This window comes from Marmota marmota, unplaced genomic scaffold (assembly GCF_001458135.2).
Source record: "Marmota marmota marmota unplaced genomic scaffold, marMar, whole genome shotgun sequence".
Lineage (NCBI taxonomy): Eukaryota > Metazoa > Chordata > Mammalia > Rodentia > Sciuridae > Marmota > Marmota marmota.
The window spans coordinates 10025661-10049187 of record NW_026000016.1 but is presented as its reverse complement, the minus strand read 5'-3'; the positions used below and the strand labels follow the sequence as shown (position 1 = coordinate 10049187).

Sequence of the window (23527 nt, the reverse complement as noted above, 5' to 3'; positions counted from 1 at the left end):
GTCATAGCCTGAGATAGGCAGAATTTTCCTACTTGCAACATGATAGAGTGTGCTTCAATCTCTTTGCCGTTTATTAGCTCGGGGCCAGGCATTCGTTCACTATGCAGGATTATTTTCTGAGCACTCACTATGTGCCAGGTGTTGGGGAAAGAGCAATGAAATGCAAAACCCCTCCAGTGGGTCTCTTGATCTTCCTGCCTACATGTGTCTTTCAAGTGCTTGATTAAATGACAGGATTTAATATACCTGTCGTGGACTCACACAGCTACCTTTTGTATATGTGTGGGAGGAGACTGTAAGGTCTAGTCTATTAATAAATTTCAAATATACAATACAGTTTGTGAACCATAGATACCGCCCTGGACATTGATCCTCAGAACTGATTCAACTTAGAACTGCATGTTTGTACCCTGTGACCAACATTTTCCCATTTTCCCCTACCTCCAACCACCCTTCTGTGAGTTTGATTTTTATCCAAACATCACATTGCACGCCTTGAGCATATACAATTTTTGTGTGTTAATTATACCTCAATAATACTGAAAAAAAATCTGTCATGATACTAACCCGAAGTAGATGCTTTGTTAGACTATTTACCTACTTTTTGCATTTCTATATTCTGAAGTTCTCTCTTTCCCTATAACTTGCGCTGATCATGTTTATGAGGTTTAAAAAAATGTTTCATTTCATCAAAAACACGTCAATGATCCATTTTTTTTTAATCCATATTCTCTCCACTGTCATGAAGTACCATCCATAAATGTTGATTCGTTGTTAAGGCAAAGGTTGACATTGATCTCACTCAACCATAATGTGACAGAAATATATCATGGAACCAACTTCTTTCTTATTTTCAGGCTTTGTCTCAGAACTTCATTAAACTTAGTGAAAATTGAAAGTAGTTTTGCCTGAAGAGAGTCTGAAGTGACTTCATAAAGATGATAATAATGTTAAGTGAAGTACTGTGCATTACTGTATTACTAGTAGAGTCAGAGAATCTGTCTTACAATCTTTCAAGTCTATAATCTATCTATCTATCTATCTATCTATCTATCTATCTATCTATCTATCTATCTCTGTCTATCTATATCTATCTATCTATTCTCTCTCTCTCTCTCTCTCTCTCTCTCTCTCTCTCTCTCTGTGTGTGTGTTTTTTGGTACCAGGGGAACCCCAGGGGTGCTTAACCACTGAGCCACATCCCCAACCCTGCCCCCATTTATTTATTTATTTTTAAATTTTTTATTTTGAGACAGGGTCTCACTAAGTTGCTTAGGGCCTCACTAAGTTCCTGAGGCTGGTCTCAAATTCTCAATCCTCCTGCCTCAGCCTCCTGAATCACTGGAATTACAGGTGGGAGGCACCTTATCCAGCTATGTTTTTCTCTTTAAGCTAACCCTCTGGTTACCTCTATTACCAGGGAAGCTGATTTTGTACAAAATAGTATATTAGCTGCTTTCCTGCTCACATTGTCTTAGTAATTTTTTTTTCCTTAATAGTGCTGGGGATGGAACCCAGGGCCTCAGGAATGCTAGGCAAGTGTTCTACCACTGAGCTACCAATCTTTATTCTATTTTTATATTTCATTTTATACAAATTGAAAGAACTTGCTTGGTTCATGGGGCTATAAACATTTTAACATTTGTCCTTCACCAGATAATTATTTCATTAAAAGTAAATTAGAATTTATTCAGGAGCTCTAGATGAAAGTAATAATTAAAGGGTAAATGGATGCTCTAAGATTTAAGGGAACAAATTTCCTTGGTATTTTAACGGAAAGAGTTTTCCCAGCTAATTTCTACGCACAGAGCATCTCTGGCTAAAATGAGAGTTGATGGTGATTTCTACAATGAATGAACTCACATTTTTAAACAGAAACTTACAGGTAACTTCGGGTAGGGAAAACCAAGTCCTTGTTGCAGGGAACTGTAAAAGATGATTTTGTTGAACAGATATTTTTAAACTGAGGTCCATGAACAGCTTTTGGAAGGTTAGACTGTCTCACAAAAACTGTATCAGAAATGCTGCTTTTTCTGAAAGCTCACTTAACAGAGGAATGGATCTCTTGTTTTCATCATTTTTTTTTTTTGTTTTCATCTACTCTTTCTTTCTTTTTTTTTCTTTTTTTGGTACCAGGGATTGAACTCAGGGGCACTCGACCACTGAGCCACATCTCCAGCCCTATTTTATATTTTATTTAGAGACAGGGTCTCACTGAGTAGCTTAGTGCCTCACTTTTGCTGAGGCTGGCTTTGAACTCTTGATCCTCCTGCCTCAGCCTCCTGAGCTGCTGGGATTTTAATAGAAAGGTGCGCCTGACTTTCATCAGTTTTCTTAAAGGGGTTATAACTCTTGGGCAGCTGAAGTCTCATGCTGGTTATTTATATAGTAGTTAATACCTCACCCTCATGCACCTTAGGGCTTCTGGGGTGGAGGACATCTACCCACTGAGTCAAGATCAGGGCAGCCCAAGTGTCTGGTTCAGGGTTGTCCAGCAGAAGTGGCTGCTAACCGCTGGTGACTGTTGAGCACTTGACAATGATGTGAGGACAGCCAGGTGTGGTGATGCCAGCTCTAATTCCAGCTACTTGGGAGGCTGAAGCAGGAGGACTGTGAGTTGAAGGCCTGCCTGTGCAAAATAGCAAAACTGTCTCAAAAAAGAAGAAAAAAGCGGCAAGTGCAACTGAGGCATTGAACTTTAGTCCAGCTTCCTTTTAACTTGTTCAGCTGCCGTCACCTTAAGTGTTGGGCAGTACAGAACCAGAGGAAGTAGATTTGGGCTTTATGCATCTGCCTATATGAATGGAAGAACCACAGTACGTTACAGTTTGACTTATCCATGTAATTCATGATGCTGGGATTACAGAGGAAAAATTTTAAGAACTGTGTTTTCAGAAGAAATCAAAGCTTCCTGTATCAGAGGAAAAATGTTTGGAATTCCCCATTCTTCCCACCAAACCATGTATGCACACCCCAATTCAAGTGTGTGCACACACACATACCCCCCTGTTACGATTTTGTGGGGTTTTTGTGTCTCCAGACACATTAAATGTTCATTTTCACATTCTGAATTATGCATTCAAAGATTCATGCTTTCCTGTCTCGCCATTGCTAATTACATTCGGGTTGAATCCTTCAGGCCAGCCTCGCCAGGCAGCACTCACTTAATGAACTTGGCGGCTGGAAAGCGCTGTAGATTCAGGGACAAAGTGGTTTGAGTCCGGGGGGGAGGGGGTTTGTCCTGTTTAATTTGTCAACATCATGTGCTTTGTTGTTCTCTTCTGATTTTATGTTTGGAATTAAGGTCATGAGGCTCTGTGAAACATGATTTGAAATGCTCTTCTGTTTGTTTTTGTTTTTAACTCTCCAAAACGTATGGATATAAACTAAAGATGTCCTTGGGGAACCAGGGATGTGATGTGTACACTTTTCTGTGATACTCATTATGTGAGATCTTATGTTTACCAAGTGAGCCATGCTAAATGCTCTTCATTTATTCATTCATTCTAGTGATTTTTGAGTACCTACTGTGGTTTCGAATGATATCATGTATTGGGCCGGGAATATAGCTCAGTGGTAGGGTGCTTGCCTCACATGTGCCAGACCCTGGGTTCCATCCCTAGCACTGAACAAAAACCAAATTCATGTATTTTTCCTCAAAAGTTCATGAGCCTCTAACAGTTTAGAACGTGTGCCAAGTTGTGCAGTACAATGGGAAGAACAGAAACTACCCTGTGAACGAGTCATTTAACCTCTCAGGGAGTTTTCACATTTGGAAAATGAGATGTTGACCAACATCATCTTTAAAGTTCTTTGCTTTTTCCCACCCTCTGATTATATGTGTGTGTGTGTGTGTGAGTGTGTGTGTGATGCTCTCCCCCATAACCTTTATTATTAAAATTAACCCACAATGGAAGAGGATGCCAACTTTCAAGCGATGCAGGAATTTCTGTAGGGCTAGTGGATGAATAAGATCCAGAAAGTGCCAGGCCAGGCAGTTTAGCTAGATGTCCAAGGTTGTGAATCTCATCCCTGCCCGTATGTTAACAGTCTTTGGAAGCCTGGTGAATCTGATTTTCAGGCATCATTATATTTTGTGGAAAGAGGCCATTCTGTCTTATTAGAATAAACAGGTAATCTTTCCTCCTGTTACCTTTGGGCATGCTCTCATGCCAGCAGCTCCACCTGGGTGCCCGGGGCTGAGTCCTTAGTGGCAGCCCCCTGTTCCTGGATGCTGTTGGCCTTCCTCATGTTGGCTTTGCATCCTGGTTCTCCTCACCAGCCCTCTCAGCTCCCAGCCTCAGAGAACTTGCTGTCTGCACTGGGAATCTCCCCTGGAGTTAAGCCTTCTCCCTTTTTAGCTCTCAGAGCTTTGCTAGTTCTGAGCAATCTCAGAGAAAAGTACCCTGCCCTTGTAACACAGGATGTAAGGTGACTCTCCACTGTGTTTCCTTCCAACTAAAATCAAAATAGATTAGAGTGATTGTTTTTTCAGAGGTACAAGAAGGCTTACCTGTTTCTTAAAAGAATGCAGTAATCTGTTGTTAAAAGATGGAATAAAAAGGCAGGAATAATTCCTCACTTCCTCTATTTAACCCTTGCATCAAGAGTAGATGAATAAATAGGTTTAAATGGATTAGTGACTGTGTATCATAAACAGTTCAGCTCAGCTGTTGAGCTGATTGGACTTTTTAAAATAACCAACCCAGTTGACTATCCGAGTTACCACCTGACCTTATTTGGTGTGTCAGAGGGGAGAGTGAGTATTTAGGGACAATGTAAGGAGAGTCCTTTCTCTTCCTCCTCTTTCCTGTTTCCCTCCACTCCCCCTTTCTCTTCCTACTTTCCCTTCCTCTCTTTCTCCTTTTCCCTTTCCTTTTTCTTTTTATCTCCTCCTATTTTTCTTGTTTTCTCATATTCTTTTTTCTTTGCTGCTTCTCCTCTTTCATCTTCAGATAATAACTCAAGACCTAACCACACAGCCATGGAGACCTGTAAGTTCTACTGATTTTAATGGGGGTCATGATAACATTTTAAACATAGTTCTCTCTAATCTCCCTTTACATAGTTTGACAGTTTTTATAATGCTGCTGATACTAAAAGTGGTATTTTAGGAATTATTATATTCTGAAACATGGAATCAGACTTTTAGGCATCATTATACTTTGTGGAAAGAGGCTGTTATTTCTTGTTAGAGTGAACTGGTAATCATTTCTTCTCGGTTATCTTTGTTTATATATCTATTTGGGTGCTTATGAATGAATAAGAACCAAAATATCTATTTACGTATATTTTTTAATGTAGTTTGTCCCTGATAATAAGGAGAAAACGAGTACATGACATTCTAGTCTAATTTTAGTACAGCAAAAGTTAAAATCAAACCTCATCTTCTCCTTTGGTGTTTGTTAAACTCAAATTTAAAATTAGAAATGTGGTAATTATTTGGCAGTTCAGACTTGCTAAGGGGGACCATATCATATTGTATGTGTGTGTGTGCTGGCCTTTTAAATATAGATATTGCCCTGTAAGGATACACCTCATCATCTGCATTCCTAGCTGATTCCCGTGAAGTGGTAGATTTTGGAAACAGAGGCTGTTAGTTTATGATCTTCTAACAGAGACAGAATGCCACATTTGTCTGCATTCAGTTCATCCTTGGTCAAAACTCTTTTGTTTTAAAAGCCAGCTGCCTAAGAGTAAACACTCTTGACCCCGACCATAAATATCTGTCATACATCTGGTTAGTTTTAGTTTTAACTGAGCAAAATCATTTTGGCAGAAGAGTCATTAAAGTTTGACAGCCCTACAAATTACACAAAATCCTGAACATCCCAGGAATCTTTTTTCTCACATAGGCATGGACAGGGGCTCACAATCCACTTGGAAATATTTCTTCTCTGGTGTTGAAAATCTTCTGAAAAATGTATTCTTAAGCAAATAAAGTATATAATAGAAAATAAACAAGATGACCAAAAAAAAAAAATGTGTGCATGTGCATAGTGTCTTCCTCAGTTCTCAGAGAAATTCAAAGAGAATCACTAATGTTAAGAGTTTACAGTTTAAATTCTAGAATATCAGGCCATCACCATTATCTTTTCTCTGTTGAATTGTCCTTCATGGAAGGATTTGGTCGTTGCCATCCTGAGCCACACAAAGGGCAGCAAATTTAACCTGGATTATAAATTGCCATTTTCAGCACAAACTGTGCCTCTAAATTGCTTCTAGAGCATTGGAGCCTGGGGTGATCATTCTTGATCTGTGCATTAAAATGTCTATTGGAAGAGCTCACTTGGGGGCTAAAGGTGTGGCATGATAGAGAGCTTTTGTAGCATGAGTGAGGCCCTGGGTTCCATCCTGGCACCAAAAATTAATTAATTAATTATTAAAATAAAAGCTTGTTTATAGCCCAGAAGGGACAGGGCAGCAGTGGAGGGTTTAGTTCCCCAGCTGCACCTGGGCCATTGTATCCCAGTAGTTACAAGAGTAGTTGCACGTGAGTAGCCTCTTTGGTGGAGAGGGTCCCGGCTGGGCCAGGCATTGTGAGTCTGTGTGAGAGGCAGAGTTGAAGAAGGCCTGGGTCTGACCCTGCTGTGACTTTTGCTTTGTGCAGTCACTAATCCTGAAAAATCCTTCCTGAGGCCTCAGAGGCTGTCTCTTCTCTTCAGCAGGCTCTTGTTGTCAGGGAGCTGCAAACAGCCTGCTGTAGTCAGAAAAGATGGTGTTTTCCTTTCCACAGCTTTATGACATAAAGTAAAACCTGAGTGTGACAAACTACATAATAAATCCCCCTTCCTCAAGAATTATGAATTGAGGTCTTGATTCTTAATCGGAACTGTGCGCCAGCTGTTGGGTTTTGGTCTCCTTATAGAGCTTTCATGAAGATCGAATGTATTAAATCTTCTCCCATCCTGAAGAGGCCTGGATTAGCCAGCCTCCCAGGAGAACATTCCTCCTCATCTTGTGTAAGCGAGCCTCTCTGGAAGCTGTCTGATGTCTCTACACGTGCCCTACAGTAGTGCCTCTGTGTCCAGTTTATCACCGATGAGAGGTTAGCAGGACACTTTTATGTGACCCATGATAATCATGGCTCGTGTTTTAGGACTTGAAAACCTCTCCACATGTTGGCCAGACTGGAATATCCAAGAAGGTATCTATTTCTGAGTCCAGTATGCCCATTTGCTGGCAAATTTGGCCTGCATTGGCCAGCTTTGGTTTTTCTATGGAGAGCCGCATAGAAACTAATTTGAGAAAAATTTCTATTGAAAACATGGAGCCCACCAAGAATAAGGAGACTATACTTGAAGCATACACAAAAACCTCACTGTCAGTGAACCCAATAGGAATCTCCAGAAATGGTTTACTTTTACATAGTCAATGGCCATTTTCTATTTAGGTGGGCAGAATATCTTAACATGAATTTGCTTCTTCTCTAATTAACTTAGATCTAAATAACCTGACATCATCATGGAAAATATTATGTATGCACCCATAAACACCAGTGTTGAAGACCTTGACTCAGAAATAGAAATTTAAAATAAAATCTATTGCTCTTAAGAGAAATGCTAGACTCTCCATAAACTTGTCAGGAGGGAAAAACTTTCTTTGCTCTCTTGGGTTGGGTAACTAGGGACTTTCAAATTTAACTGACAAAAGTGAGATTAACAAAGGAAAGAAATACAAATTTTATTAATATTTTATATGCATGGAAGTTCACAGAGAAGCAGTGAAACTCAAAGAAGTTTTCAGACTTAGGAGCTTTTATGTCCTTCTAAATAAAGGAAAGAGCATTTTGACTTCAAGAGAAAATAAATCATGGGAAGTGGTTAGGAAATACATGGGAGAACTAATGAAAGATAAGGATTTATTTAGTGAGATTTGTCCATGCAGACTTATCTTGGACCAACTCTCCATCTCTAGTGATAAGAGTTGCTGTCCTCTTCCTGCTACATGATGGGGTTGGCATACCACCACAATGGGAAATCAATGCCCTGCTTTTAGGCAGGAAAGCAGAGGGCAGAGAATGCTTCCTGCATCTGCTGATTCTCAGTTGCTTTCAGCTCAAAATCAGTCTTATGTCAAAGCGATATATTTTCAAGGTATGTTAGTCAACTTGCCATTAGTGTAATAGATACCTGAGATGATGAACATATAAAGAGAAAAGGTTTGTTTCGGCTCACAGTTTCAGGAGTGACAATCCATGGTCAATTGTCCTGTTGCCTTTGGGCCTTTGTAGCAAGTTAGCACATCTTGGTGGTGACTGCTTGGTAGAATACAGTAGTTCACTTCATGGTGGGGAAGCCAAAGAGAAAAAGGAAGAGACTGGGGTCCCACAATCTCCTTTGAGACATATGCCCTCCAATAACCTAAGTCCTCCCACTAGGTTCTACCTCTTAAACAGTCTGCCACTTCTCAATGGCACTTCTCTGGGGAACAAACCTTTAACACATGGGGCTTTGAAAAACATTTAAGGTCCAAACTAGAGCGGGGTGGCAAAACCAGGATCCCTTAACACTTTACATTAAAAAAAAAATCAATGCTGAACAATAAATCCTAATGTGAGATTACCAAGTATTCACTGTGAGGTTTTCTTTATCTAGAATCTGTTTTCTTTATCAATTTGTTGTATTTTATGTTTGTTGGAACAACTTGCCCATGTAATTGCCTGAACCCTAGTATTACAGAACAGGCTTATGTGCTTTTTTCTTAAAGATGGAAATGCAGTTTTCTTACATAGTAAAGCTGTAATAACTCCACCTACCCATATGCTTGAAAAATCCTTAGATGATGAAGATTTAAACAAAAACTAAATTTGGTCTTCTTTACAAGCATGTCATTTAGAGAGAGTATCACATGATGTCATTGCAAGTTGTATAGGAAAAGTGTCAACATCTGTTTAAATTTAGTAGGCTGAAATGAATGTAAGGAAGTCAGGGTAGAAGTTTGTTTGAAATATGGTGAACTTTCAAGTATTCTGAAAATGGGGTGTTTCAAATAGGCAGAAATCTGAACAGCATTTGGAAAATGTTTTTATACTTCGATATGCTGGATATTATGTGTGATATAGAGGATTGGTGACCATAATTCACCAAAATTTGGTATGTAGCAGGTACTCAATAAATATTTGTGGAGTGAAGAAATTAATGAATGAGCATGTGGGTGTGTGTGTGCGCGTGCGCACACACACACACACACACACACACACACACGTGAGCTGTAAGAACTGAAAGCCTGCTTGATCTCCTCATCTGCCAAGGTTCCTGGTAAAAATTGGCTTTGTAACACTTCAGATTCATTCAGACGTTCCAGAAGGAAAGTAATTAAGTATTTTTGTTTTAGGCAGCTCCATTTTTATACTGCAGATGACGAGCAAGGAATAACAAGTTTTAGCTTTTAGCAAAATGAGTAATTAAGCCACAGAAGGGACTGCCAATAAAATTGAAATCAGATATGTCACTTGATCCAGGACTGTGTTGAATTTGCTTTTATGAATTGGTGGGGTAAACAGGCTAAATAATACACCATTGAATAGCTGGGGGAATTAGGATAATTGTAAAAGATTTAAAAACAAGGTGCAAATGTCTAGAAAATTGCTTAACTGAAGCTAAAACAAATGAGATGAGGTCAATCCTTAGATTGTGAGTTGACAGCTTTTTAAAATAACAATTGATTTATCTGTTTCTTAAATAGATACTGTCATTTACTTTAAAGTTTGGGTAACCTATTGTCTCTCTGTAGGATTTCCAGTGGTCCCTAAAGCCAGTATGTATTGGTTCAAATTGTAACACTTTTCATGACTACTTTCATTAGCATGGGCAGGTAACTGAGCCTCTGCCTCAATTTCGTCTTCTGTAAAATGGGATTGATAACACTACATAGCATCTAGGGTTTTTACAAGGATTAAATGGGGTGACCCTTGTAAACAGCCTCTTCTACCTTAAGCAGCACGCCCCACTTGCCACATGGCTATATTTATTGAGTGATGATTATGAAGATTATTAATCCTTATTAAGAGAAAGAGGATTTGTAGGTTTCATTCTTAGCCTTAAGCTGCAAGGACTTTTCTAACTAAAACTTTATTGCAATTTTTTGATAACTCCAGTGTTAAAAGTGGATGATCTGACACTAAGATTTCCATGAAATTTAGGAAAATGATTTCACATCCTTCAATTAAAAAATCATTTTAAAAGGTTTTATCTTAATATTGGTATCAATAGTAAGAAAAGCTCCTCCACCTGGTGCCTGAGTGGCCATTTCTAAGCCGGTTTCCTGAGGAGTGAGCTCAGAACCTTGGATATAACCACCATTCTGAGCTGATTTACACTGAGAAACCCTTGGCCACGACCGTCTTCTACATTCCACATGGGGAAAGGAAAACTGTCCTCCTGGCGTGGACTTGGTGGGGATTTTGAAGTTTATATGTAAGATTATCTGGCATTTGGAATGCTTAGGCAAGTCCTTTAAAAAACACATAGAAGAAGAAATGTTTTTTTGGTTGAACCATTACATTATAGATGAATATTTGTATATTTATTCATTGAGGAGAAATTCTGATAAATGAAAGTATGCTAGAGTAATGTCACCTTAGGTTTAGAAGAGATCGTATTCATCAAGGTCATTGTTTTCCAAAATCAAATGATCATTAGAATTGCTTGATAAAAGGGAAATACTAATCAGTACTACACTGAGATTTAATCTCATTCTATTCAGAATGGTAGCCATCAAGAATAAAAATAATAATAAATGCTGGTGAGGGCGAGAAAAAATGAACTCTTATACACTCTTGGTGGAATTACAAATTGGTACAACCACTGTGGAAATCATTATGGAGGCTCCACAAAGACTAGGACTGGAACCACCATAGGACCCAGATAGACCGCTCCTCAGTTTTTATCCAGAAGTATTCAAGTCAGCCTGCTATAGCAATCCTTGCATATCCAAGTTTATAGCAGCATAATTAACAAAAGTCAAATTTTGGAACCAGCCTAGGTGTCCATTGGTGGATTAATGGATAAAGAAAACATGGTATATATACACAATGAAGTTTTATTCAGTCTTAAAAAATGAAATCATGTCACTTGCAGGAAAATGGATGGAACTGAAGAGCATTAAGTCAAGAGAAATAAGCCAGACATTAGAAAATCAAGGGTCCTATGTTTTCTCTAATATATGGAAGTTAGAGAGAAAAAGAATGGAGGTAAAAAAGTAGGGGATCTGTTGAAAATAGAAGGGAGACCAGCAGAGTCATGGAAGGGGATAGGGGAGGGAGGAGGGAAGGGACAGAGGAAGTACTGAGGAGAGAAACCAATAATGTACCAAATTAAAAATTCATTTAAAAAAGAATCACTTGATAAAACACTTAGAAAAAATACAGTTTGTTTAGACCCCACCCAGAACTATTTGCTTGAACAACCAGTAAGTAAATCTACCAGGACTATAAACCTTCCCCAAGTGCTTCTGAGGTACAGCCTTGGGGCATCCCTGGCATTGGTACCCATCCTTCCTCTATAGCATCTTGGTCTAATGCCACTCATCATCCTGCCTGCTTGAACCCACTCGCTGTGGGGTTTGGGGAGCATCATTCTGATCAGCCCGTGCTGTTAAAATATTTGTGACTAGGAAAAGCACACTTCCTGAGGATCTAAGAATATTTTGAATTTTTTTCTTTGCAAAGTTTGTCTTCTTAACTTCATAATATAAATCTCTTAGAAAACCACACTTAACATCCAAGAGAACACATGATGTCTTCTTATTTTTATTGGGTCCAAAGCTCCAGAGCTACTTCTTTGAAATACGAATCATTTTGCTAAACTGCAGTGTACTTAGGCAGAGGACCTAGGGGTGACAGTGCTGCCCCTAAGCCCCGAGTCTCAAAAGTGGGGCACTCACGTAGCAAATGCAAGTGATTAACAATAATTCATCTTGGCTCAGATAGGAGCTCACTTCCAATTCCTTCCCTGCCATCATGCGTGATATTAAGAATACTCAGTCATTCTCTTGCCTGATGTCATTACCAACATATGAGAAGCTGGAAGAGGAGCAAAAGGAAAACAGAAAGCCCTAAAATTTGTTCCCCAAGAACAACTGGAACAAGGATCATGGTTCTGTTGGCATTGAGTACCCAGTGGGTGGTTTCTGTCCATTCTGATTCCTTGGGACCCTTGCTCACTGGGATGATCTCATTACCTGGCTGACACACACACATGCCACCTGGGGTCAAAGCTGATCCTCTTCTTTCTTGTAATGAGAAGAAGGAATGAAAATTGGTATTTTCTGAAGAGGTCAGTCCTGTCAACATCTGGCTGCCCCCTAGAGAAGATAGCATATTTCAAGAGAAAAATGAGCAAACATATTGCTGGCAGAGTTCACACTAGTCCACACCCCACCCCTAATGCTAGGCCATGTTTTATCTCCTGGAACTTAATGTCCGTGCAATGAGATCTTCTTCTCTTATGCTGACCTGGCCCCTTTTTCTTCATATGTGACCTTGAACCTCTAAATTGCCACAAGTATGGGGATCCCAGGGAACCAGCTGGTTCCAATCACCATGAAGGACTCACTCTGAGTTCTTCCTGGTGGAGACCACAAGTTCTCCAAAGAGTTCATTTGCTTCAGAGCCTAACCTTTTCTCCACCCGCAAAGAAGAGCAGAGCTGGGGTCCTGCCTGCCTGTTAACCACATCTGACAGTAACTAGCCCTATTTTTTGTGTGTTTGCCCCTTGAATTCAGTCTTCTCTACCTTTAGCATTCATTGCTTCCCATTCCTTGCCAGAATATTCCAGGATGTCATAGAATGTCAAGGAATTTTTGTCTTCAATAAGGGATGGTATTGGAACTATCCTGTATTGTACACACTCACTTGCTCGAACGAAAGTGAATTTCAACACATTGCATATTGGCTCAGAAGCAGGTAGGGACAAGTAACCAATTGACACAGTGGCTAGTTCTCCCTGCCTTGGTGGCAGTCTGAGATGTGGGCTGTGGGCCACACTTAATGCAACTCTCGTGTTTAAAAGAGTTTATTAAGTACCCTTTGACCTGTAATAGAATGTGAAGGTAAACCAAAAATTCCAGCAAAAGGGATTTAGGTGAGGCATGAGTAGACGGTGGGATTATAGATATTGTTCACTGTGAGAAGGCTTGATGAAGAAGGACAATGTCGACAACATTCCTCTCAGGCACCTAGTGTGAATTAGTGTTATTTATTATTTTCCAGAAAGGCAAAAAGAAATTTTGATGATCCCTATGAGCAGAGTGAGGTGAACAGACCTCAATATCCATGGCAAATATGAAATGGCTCATCACTCCATACACAAGTTTGAACTGGAAGTTTTTAAGAGCAAGCTGCTCTTTGGGTACCTGAGAGCCCGCCTTGGGTAGCTCAGGAGCTCAGAGGTGAGTTTTCACACAATAATCACAATTTGACATAGTGCAGTATGAGTTATAGGAGTTGGAGGGACAAGAGGATGAGGGAGTCCAGGAAGGTTCATGGGCATTAAGGATGGGTAGGATTTTGATACATGGAAAGATGGGGGTTGGTAAGCAGGAGGGAAGGACAATTGAAGGCAGAATGAATGGAGCTTGTTTGTGCAATGGAGAGTCTTGAATGATAAGATAAGCAGAGTGTGTCTCTTGACAAAGGCAAACCTTTGGAGTTTCAAATAGATCAGATACAGCCAAGTGAAGGATGGGGCAGAAGAGGGAACTGGTGTGATCCTACAAGTCTTAAACTAGGATGATGGCAGCAGGAAGACACCAGAGAAGGGTGAGGGAAGAATTGCCCAGGTTGAACATTTGTTGGAGATAAGAGATCTGCAAGAATCCAAGGGACACGAATGGGACTCATATCCACAGGGATCCATGGGATAGAAACAAGAAAAAGATGGGGTTGTCTGACTTCAGTTGATCTTCCTATCCAGTTCTCACTAGTCCATCCCAGTGGTGATAGGTCAAGGTCATCAGGAAAGCAGGCTGAGCACAGCTTCTTCAGGAGAGGATTTTGCTGAGGAGGTAACTGCCAACTTGTCCCTGCTGCCCGTGAGGTCCCTCTCAGGGTAGAGGAGCTGATCCTGCCTGGCCTGGCTGGAAGTGTGGTGGGAGGCCATGAGTGACACCTGACATTGAGGAGGCAGGATGGAGCCGGTGCAAGGCTGGGAAGTGGGGAGTCTGGTGCTCAGAATGATTACCAAATCCAGAGCTGTGCGTGCAGTGACTGCAGAGGACCTTTTCTTTGGGAAAATTTTTCTTAGGAATTCAAGAGAATTATCCAGCAGATGCATGTCTTGCAGAACTGTTCATCATATAGCACATTTGTTGTATATTAGAACAAGCTTCCTTAAAAGATTGAAAGAAGACACAGAATCTCACAGCTTCCAGAGTATGCTGTTGCAAGACTCGATTTGTGTCCTCTGTTTACCCATTGCGTGGGCTGGGAGTAAGGATGGGAAGATCTTGAGCTGCCCTTATCTGCTCCCTACTAGGTTTCAGAGATGTGCCCTGCTTGTCCAAGGGCCTGTGAGCCAGGCCTCTGAGCATCATTTGAGGCAGAGCAAGAACTTAACCTTGATGAAAGCTGCACCAAACACAACAACCCCTTAAGTCTTCAGAGGAAGAAAAGACCACTTTTACCACAGTAACAGATCAGATGACATAACTCAGAATGAACTTCATGTGCGATGTATAATATAAAAACTGTAAAATGCTCTCAAAGAATATAAAAAGAAATCTGAAAAAAATGTTTGAGTATAGGAAAATGCAAGTTTATAAATATATCAATTCTTCCTAAGTTTGTTTATTAAGGTTAACAACAACAACAAAACTAGGCAAATGAATTTCTAAAGTTCACATGGATAAACAAGAGCTATCATTTTTTTTTAATTCATTACACAGCCCCAATTATTAAAATGATTTTTAGTACTGGCAAGTGAAAAAAAAGGACTGTAGAATAGATTAGAAAGCCAGAAACAGTTCAAATATATGTAGGAATAAACAAATGGGGTGGCAGAGTATCATTTAATATAAATGGAGTGAAATGGACTACCCAATAAATGCTAGGGCAACTAGATGGCCAATAAATTGTTCCATATGCCAGGACATATTTCTAGTAGACCAACTATTTAAATAGGTGTTTTTGTTTTGTTTTGTTTTGTTTGTGTGTGTGTGTGTGTGTGTGTGTGTGTGGTGCTAGGGTGGAGCCCAGGGCCTTGCATATACTATGCTAGGCAATCCCTTTATCACTGAGCTATACTCCCAGTCCTAAAGAGTTAAGTGTTAAAAAAGAAAGAAAGAAAAAGAAGCCAAGATGCATTCTTTTTTTTCAAAAAAATTTTTTAGTTGTCAATGTACCTTTATTTTGTTTATATGTGGTGCTGAGAATTGAACCTAGTGCCTCACACATGTTCTGCAAGTGCTCTACTGCTGAGCCACAACCCTCCAGTCCCCAAGATGCATTTTTATTTGAACAAACCAACTGTAAAAAGACATTTTTGGAGCAGTTGGAAAAAAATCAATGTAGATTAATTATTAGATACAAAATAATCTTATTGCTTTGTTACATATAATAATAGTTTTATGGCAATGCAAGGAATTGTCCAGAATTTTTTAAATGGATAGTGAAGTATATAGAGGTAAAAATTAATTGATATCTTGTGTTTCTTTAAAAGTTTTAGAGAGAAATAAAGGCTAAAAGAAGCTCATAAGGGAAATCCTTAACATTTGTTCAATCTAGGCCATGCTGGTTCATTGAAGCTTCATCTCTGCTTTGTATCAGTTTAAATTTTTTGAAAAAAAAAAATAAGTACCAGATAAGACAGGCGAACTTCTTCATAGCTGTGGGTTTGGCAGACGTTGTCAACTGATTGAGAAACCAGAAACCACGAAAAATAAGATTGATAAAAAATCAACAATGTTTTATTCTTTTAAAGGCATGTTTGTGCTGGGTGGGGGTTGGGGGAACATCACCAAAGAGAAAGGAAAGTTATTTGCAACTCATATCACAGATAAATGGATGATACACGGATATGGAAACTTCTAGAAAGCCTTAGAAATCAGCAACACTAGATAAACAGGCAAAGAATCTGACCATAAAAGAGGAATTCAAATAGGCTAACATATGAAAAGATGCCCAACCTAATTCATAGTAAGAGAAAAAAGTGGCTGGGAACATCAGATCTAGCAGTTGATGTGCTAATGGTGAGACTGAGGGGCACCAACAAACCATTGCTGATGGAAATGTGAAATGATGTGATGCCTGAAGGAGCATTTTGGTAGTTTCTGTCAGAATTCTTTCAGGTGCACTTCTGTTCAAGGCTTTACACTGTAGCTTTGAAATAGCAAAAGATTGGAAACCTTAAGGCCCATCAATAGGGGGCTGGTTAAATTCTGGAAAATGTGGACAATGGAACACGATGCAGCTATAAAAAATGAAGAAAATATAGACCTATTCAGAAAGGTCTCCCAGGGACATCGTTGAGTGCACTTTGCACCCCCACTTGTGTATAAAGGGAAAATATTTGCTTTCTTAAAGCAACTGTGTAAGGACAAGTAAGAAACTAATAATCAGCAACTAAGAAATGGGGGAGAAGAATAGAATATTGTCTTGTGAACCTTCTACTCTTTAGCTATATTCTCATCACATGCATCAAGAAATTGCAAACGTAAATTGGATTTTAAAGGACTGTACTGTGGGCTTATTGCATAGAGTCACCTTTGCGGATGAAGTCCTGGCTTTATGTATGACATCTATTAGCAGTCAACTTTTATGTGAATTGAATGAAATTCCAAAAATAACAATTAGGTCATTTGAAAACATAGGCCTTAGGTGCCCATTAAGTGTTCTCAATGTACATTTTGTTCTGAACGTGGTCTAACCAGCCCTGGATATGTCCTGCGATTGAGTCAGGTATTGTGACTGCTTTGAGAACGAAAGCTCATTCCTCTATCATTTCATCACCTCTCTCATGATCCAGCCAGCTGCTCTATTAAATATGAATACCAAGTATGCTTTAGACCTACTGGTGAAGAAATTAGATGAACTGTCTGGCCATAAATTATATCATGATTCTTGGGAGATTTTTGTACCCTGGAGCCAGAACTATTTCACTGTGTTTCAGGCTTAATTTCAAGCATCTGCATGCTGAATACTTTTCCATTTTCATTTTAAAAGCTCTGAATTAGCACCTATTTTACTTCACACCCTGCCCCACAGAACTCTTTCTTGGAAATAGTACCATTTTTAATTTTAGTCTCTAAGCAAACAAAATGAATACTGTCTCTTCCTATCCTCCTATCTCTTCTCCTTTTATTTTTTTCTTATAAACAAAGTTACAAATATTAGTTGCATTTTCATATTTCAATATTAGTGTGCATTGGATGAGAGAAAAAGAGAGGAGGACAGGGTTTGGGGGGCTCCTTTGCAAAGTATCCCTCTGGGACTAAATTACCATTCACAGCTACAACCTTGTGAAGCTCAGCACTACCTTTAATTTATTTACTTCCAAAGTAGTGCATATCCAACAAGGGGAAAGAAGACCGAAAGTTTCCAGTAGTTGGAATGGTGAGAAGTCCTTTAGTATAATCTCTCTCCCTCTCCCTCTCTGTGTTAGTCTCTCTCTCTCCCCCCCACCTCCCCCCACCCCATTCTCTCTCCCTCTTTTCTTGGTGTTGGGATTCAACCCAGAGTCTCACTCATGCATGTGAAGCATGGGCCCTCCCTCCATCCCCTTCATTATAGCGTCAAAAGAAATGAAAAGGTTTTAAATAATTGTACCTCTTTCTCATTCCTTATGAAATTAGATTTAGTTTTCTAGACTTGGCCATTTGCATCTCTAAACATTATGTTGCAAAGCCATTGAAAGTCTGCAGCTTCCAAATTTACACAATTTGTAGGTTTACACGTTTTACTTAGAAGGCCTGGCTCGGTAAGCATTTGTATTCATGCATGGAAACACTTATATATTTTCATTCTTCCCCAAATCATCCCTGTGGTGAATATTTCACCTGCCCAGCCCTTTTCTGAGGAGTCGAATGCTCCTGGGCCTTTGGGGCTGGGGAGCCAGGCTGCCCCACAGCAGGGAAGACAAAGCCTGTCAGGTTAAACAGGCATGTTGGAAGGTGTATCATGTGTTAAAGAAACATCCCAAAATGTTCTTGTTTTTAAGTTATTGCAAAATAATTCCAAATGTTGGCACAACAGCACTTCTTTTGTAGCTGTTTAGAATTGCTAATAGGTTCATAAAATTAGTAAGAGAAAAAACATTGCAATATAACCTAATAACCAGGACCCTAAATTTTGAAGAGCACTACCAGATCTATCACAGACATACCAAACACTGGCTCCAGATTTAGCTGAATCAGAATGACAGTGATCGTAACCGGCAACAAATTGGTAAAAAAGAGAAAGAGTTGGAAGAGCAGAGGATACAACAATCAAGCAACTGGATAATGATCAAGTGTGTGAGTGTACAGTGATAAATTAGAGGCACCCATGTGTTTGTGTGTGCCAGAAAGAGCATGATGGGGAAGAGGAGAATAGAGAGGGAAAGGAAAGAGTAACTGGTGCAGAGCAGCAGGTGGTGGATGCCACCTGGTAATGGAGTCCGGAAGCCTGCATTGTGCTGAGTGCTACTGTGAATATGAATGTCATCAGGCCTTAGAACAGCCATGCTTAGAGAGGACCACTGGTCTAAGAGTTCAAGCCCTACAGCTGAGGCTTGCACTCAGGCTGTCTTAAGAGTGCAGGCTCTCAACCCCCTGGCTGCTCTTTGCATTAAGAATCATTTATCTTGTCATTAGCTGCCTCTACATCAGAGCTTAAAGTCTCAGGTTCCATCCTGAAATGGGCCTGTGTCAAGCACCTTGTTATATAATTGCCAATGGTACCTCAGACTTCACCTTTCCCCAAATTGGGACCAGAAGTGGCAAGATGCAAGAAGGAGAAAATGCTTTTAGCTCAGCCTGAACACATTTCCACTTTTACAGCAATGCTTTGGAATGCAACCGTGCACTAGTCTCCTAAGAAGGGTTTACAAGTATGCTCCTCACAGATAAAGAATAACATATTTTGATCTTTTTAATTGAACTCCAGCTCTGGGGTTGGGTAAATCTGATGCATGCATTGGTTTTAGATTAAAACATGGCATGTAGTGTTTTGGAAAACAAAGTGAACAAACGAAACTCTTGGGGGAATTCTCCTTTTCTGCCTTTGCTGGAGGAACTTACTTATGTTGGGATTGTTGGCGATTTTCCTTGGATGACAAACTTGCGTAATTGTCATAACATGTTTCTGAGATACAGAGGATGAAAACCACAACAGAATACAAACCTTTCAAGTTAGCACATGAGTGAGGCATATTAATGACTGGGAGAGGGAGAGCCAGGAAAAATGGTTTTAAAGAAAGCATAGCTGACACCAGAAGTGTCTGTGCATGTGGTTGAATTAGACTTGGTTTCTAGAAAGTGGGTGGGCATTGACTCTCCTGTGGGTCAGGTCCTTCTAACTGTAGTCTCCCAAAGCATGGAACCCTGGGAGGGGGCTGTGTATGCCACATGGGATTTCAGATAAGATGGCTCTCATTGCCTCATTTTGTCCTTCCCCTGGTTCACTGTAATTTGTTTAGTTGTGTTTTTATTATAATTCCATTTCTTAATATTTGTGGAGAGTTTTTTTCCCCCCCTTTAACACATCATGCTCTGGGACTGATAAAATTTTAGTTGCCTATTCTCCAATAATATTTGCTTGAAATACATCACCATGTGACAAACTTGACTCTGAAAATGATGCTGGTGTTTTAGAAAGGAAACAGTCCTTACAGTTCTAGTTAATTAGCCAACCTGGGCTTCTTCCCTCACATGGGCTACTCAGATTCACCTGGGGAGCTTTAAAAACTTCTAGTGCCAGGGTCTCACCTAGAGACTCTAACGCCATCCATCTGAGTATAGGCCAGGGTTTGACCTGGTGAGGCTTCTCATAATAGTCTGACCATTAGCTATAGCTGAGAATTACTAAACCAAAGGATTTCCCTAAATTTAATTCTACTCTGAGGTCTCCAATAAATTTGACTTCTTCTTTCTGATTTCTAGTTGGCATTACACACAGCTAATGCCCAAAATTCAGAGAAAAAAAAACTTTTTTTTTTTTTTCTGTGCTGAGGATGGGAGGCATCATGCATGCTAGGTAAGCGCAGCGCTATACCACTGAACTACACCCCCAGTTTGTCAGAGTAAAAAAATTTAAGTGATACTTATAAAAATCTTATCCAGCTCAAAGCACTAAATAGTAGAGCAATCATTTTGCCCTGTACAGTGTATTTTAGGAGTTCTGTCATGGAATGCATGTATGTGATTATCCTGGTCCTCCCTATACTCCTTCCTTAGTAACAGCAAACTTTCTGGATAGCCAACCAAATGCAAGAGTGTTCTCTTTAATAATATCTCATTTACTCTGTGATCAATGAATTTCACATTTACTGTACAGTATATTCACTTTCCAATCCACCCATATCTCTGACCTTTGGGAAATTGATTTAATTTTCTCTGCCTAGAAGACTACAAAAAATTTTGAAATGAAAAGGAAAGACTAAACAACACCAAAAAGGGGAAAAATAGAGAAAAAAAGAAAAGAAAAATATCCTCATGGGCTGTGGGCAGGCACTTGTCTAGCATGCCCGAGGCGCTGAGTTTGGTCCCTAGCATTGCCAAAAAGAAAGAAAAAAAAAAAAACAGAAACAAATTGTTGAGATTTAGAACTTGTTCTAAATTTCCAGGGGAGAGGGAAAAAAAAAATGACTATTTGTCATGAGTCCTGGTGAAGGTCAAGGCCAGGCTTAGCAGTGGGGTGTTGTGCTGGGTGTCAGAGGGAGGACCCTCGCTCAGCCTGCGCCTCATCCCTCACTTGTTCAGTCTAGTTACTACAGAGATGAAGTATTCCTGCTATAGAAAATTTTTTTCTTTGCCAAATCATCATGATCAAATGTTTCTACAGCTAAACAAAATGACACATTGGCTTGCAAGGATTACCCACACCCTCCCATCAATTTAAAAAAAACAACTGGAGCTGCTGCTGAGAGCCAGTGGGGAGAGGCTATTTTCTGTTCAGAAAGATGCCCCAGGCAGTTGTAGATAGCATTGTTTTTGTTAAACTTTGGCTGGGCTGGTGTGTGCATTAGCTCATGTTCCAAATCTGTCACCAGAAGAATGCAGGGAGAATCTTGTTTCAATCTCTTCTTCTTTCTCACTTCACCCTTTCCTGAGCCAGAGTCTAGCATCTCCACAGCCACCTTGGCCAAGGCTTCAAAACAGCAGTTTTGAATAAAACCAAACAAGCTTTTCACATGGAAATGGAGGCCTCAGAAAATTCTGCTAGCCCCAGCACACATGTCTAGGCCCTATTGCCCAGAGGTTCTTGCTGCTGATTTAAAGCAGACGGCCTCATCCTGTCCCTGACTTCCACAGGTCTCCCCTGAAACCAGGGACAGCAGAGAAGACTGGGGCAGCCATGATGGCTGCACTTCAGGTTGGTCATCCTGTCTATAAAGGCACCAGCAGGGATCCAGGGATTTTGTGCAGCTCTCAGGGATCACAGAGCCCTTCCTCTCCCACCCATAGGTACAGAACCCACCTGTTATCCTTTAGTATTTTTCTCATCTCTCACTAACTCTGTGAGACTTTTTTTTTTTCAATTATTTTTAATTTTTTTAGTTGCAGATTAAAACAATACCTTTATTTATTTTTATTTTTATTTTTTACGTGGTGCTGAGGATCGAATCCAGTGCCTTCCACATGCTAGGCAAGTGCTCTACCACTGAGCCACCACCCCAGCCCCTTTCAATTATTTTTATTTTGGTAAATGCTCATGACATAGATATTTAACATGTTAACCATTGTAAATGTATACATCAGTGATATTAAATACCTTCATAATATGCAACCATCATCACCATCCATCTCCAGAGCTCTTTTTATCTTGTGAAATTAAAACTCTGTACTCATTAAAGAGTATCTCTCCAATACCCTCTCGCCTGGTGGCCGCCCTTCTACTTTCTGTCTCCATGAATCTGACTGCTCTAATATCTCTTGTAAGGGCAATCATACAGTACCTGTCTTTTTGTGACTGATTTATATATTTAGCATCATGCTAAGTTTCATATATGTTGTGACACACATCAGAATTTCTTTCCTTTTAAGGCTGAATGATATTCCATTGGGGACATAATTTGTTTATCTATTCATCAGTAGACACTTGAGTTGCTCCCATGTTTCAACAATTGTGAATAACACTGCCATGAACATGGGTGTTCAAATACCTCTCTGAGACCCTACTTGCAGATCTCTTATCACTAGCCCTGTGTTTTCAACTTTCTGGAGGTGAGTCTCCTCATCTGTGAAATAAGGACAGTGATAATTAACTTCATGACAGCAGGATCACATGTTGCCATGTGAACTAAAGCTCTTTGTAAATTATAAAATGCTTTGTGATGTCCATTTCATTAGAGTGAAATTAAATGAGATTGAAAGCACTTCCTATACAATTAAATGCTAAATAAATGGAAAGTGACCATGTGACTAATTGATGCCTACTATGGGAAGAATTCTAAACTCAACACAGAGTGAGAACATGGTTTCCATGTATGAGAAGGTAAGACAGAGAAGGATGCAGGAGGAGGACAGTGGCCCCCTCTAACAGAGTGCCCAGTGGACTGTACCCTGATATCCCCAGGTATGACATTCTCCACTTGAACATTTTCCATACCCCTTAGTCACTCTGCTTACTGAAATGGTCTCCCCAGGATCTTTGCATCCATAGGGCAAGGGATTTTAGGACAAATTGCAGACAGGTACATAGCTACAAAGGTTACATGGCACAGCAGAACACACTGAAGAAGGAGTCCCCCTTAAGGGGTGACATGTGGCACATCTTTGTCTTCTCAGATGTGACACCTGCTCTCATGCACATGGGCTGGCTTCATCACACATGACCTGTAAAGACATTTTGTTTAACACTGCAAAAAAAGAAGTGTTCAGATTGGCCCCTGAGCATATCCTGGGGGAACATTGAGGCTTGGAGACAAGAGCCCCGGGCAATGTAGCTGAGGGCAAGAAGGGCAGCAGGTGTTTTCTGAGGGCCACAGACCTCTGTCTAGGATGCAGGGAAACAAGGCAGTGAATGTAGAATGCCAGCAGGAGGGAGCCTTCAAGAATGGGTCACTTCATCTGCTCACTAGGACTGGTGGCTTGGCACCCTCACTTTGGGGTGAGGAATATGGAAGGTAAAGTGTCATCACAGAGAACTGCCAAGCACTGCAAGATGCCTTATATACTGGTGGCAAGTGGGGACTGCTAGAAACAGAGAAGCACCAAAGTTATGGATTTTCCCCAGTGCAATACTTTGTCTTAAAAGAAGTTTAAAATGTTTGCCTCCCCAAAGATGTTTTTGTTGTTGTTCTTTCCCTATCATGCATAAGAATTTAAGGGTTGGGACCAATTACCTATAGCTCTAGTCCTCTAAGGAAAGTGTATAGGGGAATGGCAGGCA

General features: G+C 40.1%; 1 protein-coding gene across 27 annotated transcripts in view; it reads left to right on the top strand.

Moving 5' to 3' along the window:
• Positions 1-23527, top strand: part of Svil (supervillin) — a 225470-nt gene that overhangs the window by 83382 nt on the left and 118561 nt on the right. For 4 of the 27 annotated variants that reach the window (XM_048809120.1, XM_048809121.1, XM_048809122.1 and 1 more), the window contains exon 1: positions 4604-4994. The exons of 10 other annotated variants lie outside the window; for them this stretch is intronic. In XM_048809120.1, the coding sequence (XP_048665077.1) occupies positions 4985-4994 (10 nt within the window). In that variant the 5' untranslated portion in view covers positions 4604-4984. Of the gene's footprint in view, positions 1-4602; positions 4995-23527 lie in introns of those variants that run through there. 13 more of the 27 variants (XM_048809123.1, XM_048809118.1, XM_048809117.1 and 10 more) reach the window with 9 other exon arrangements.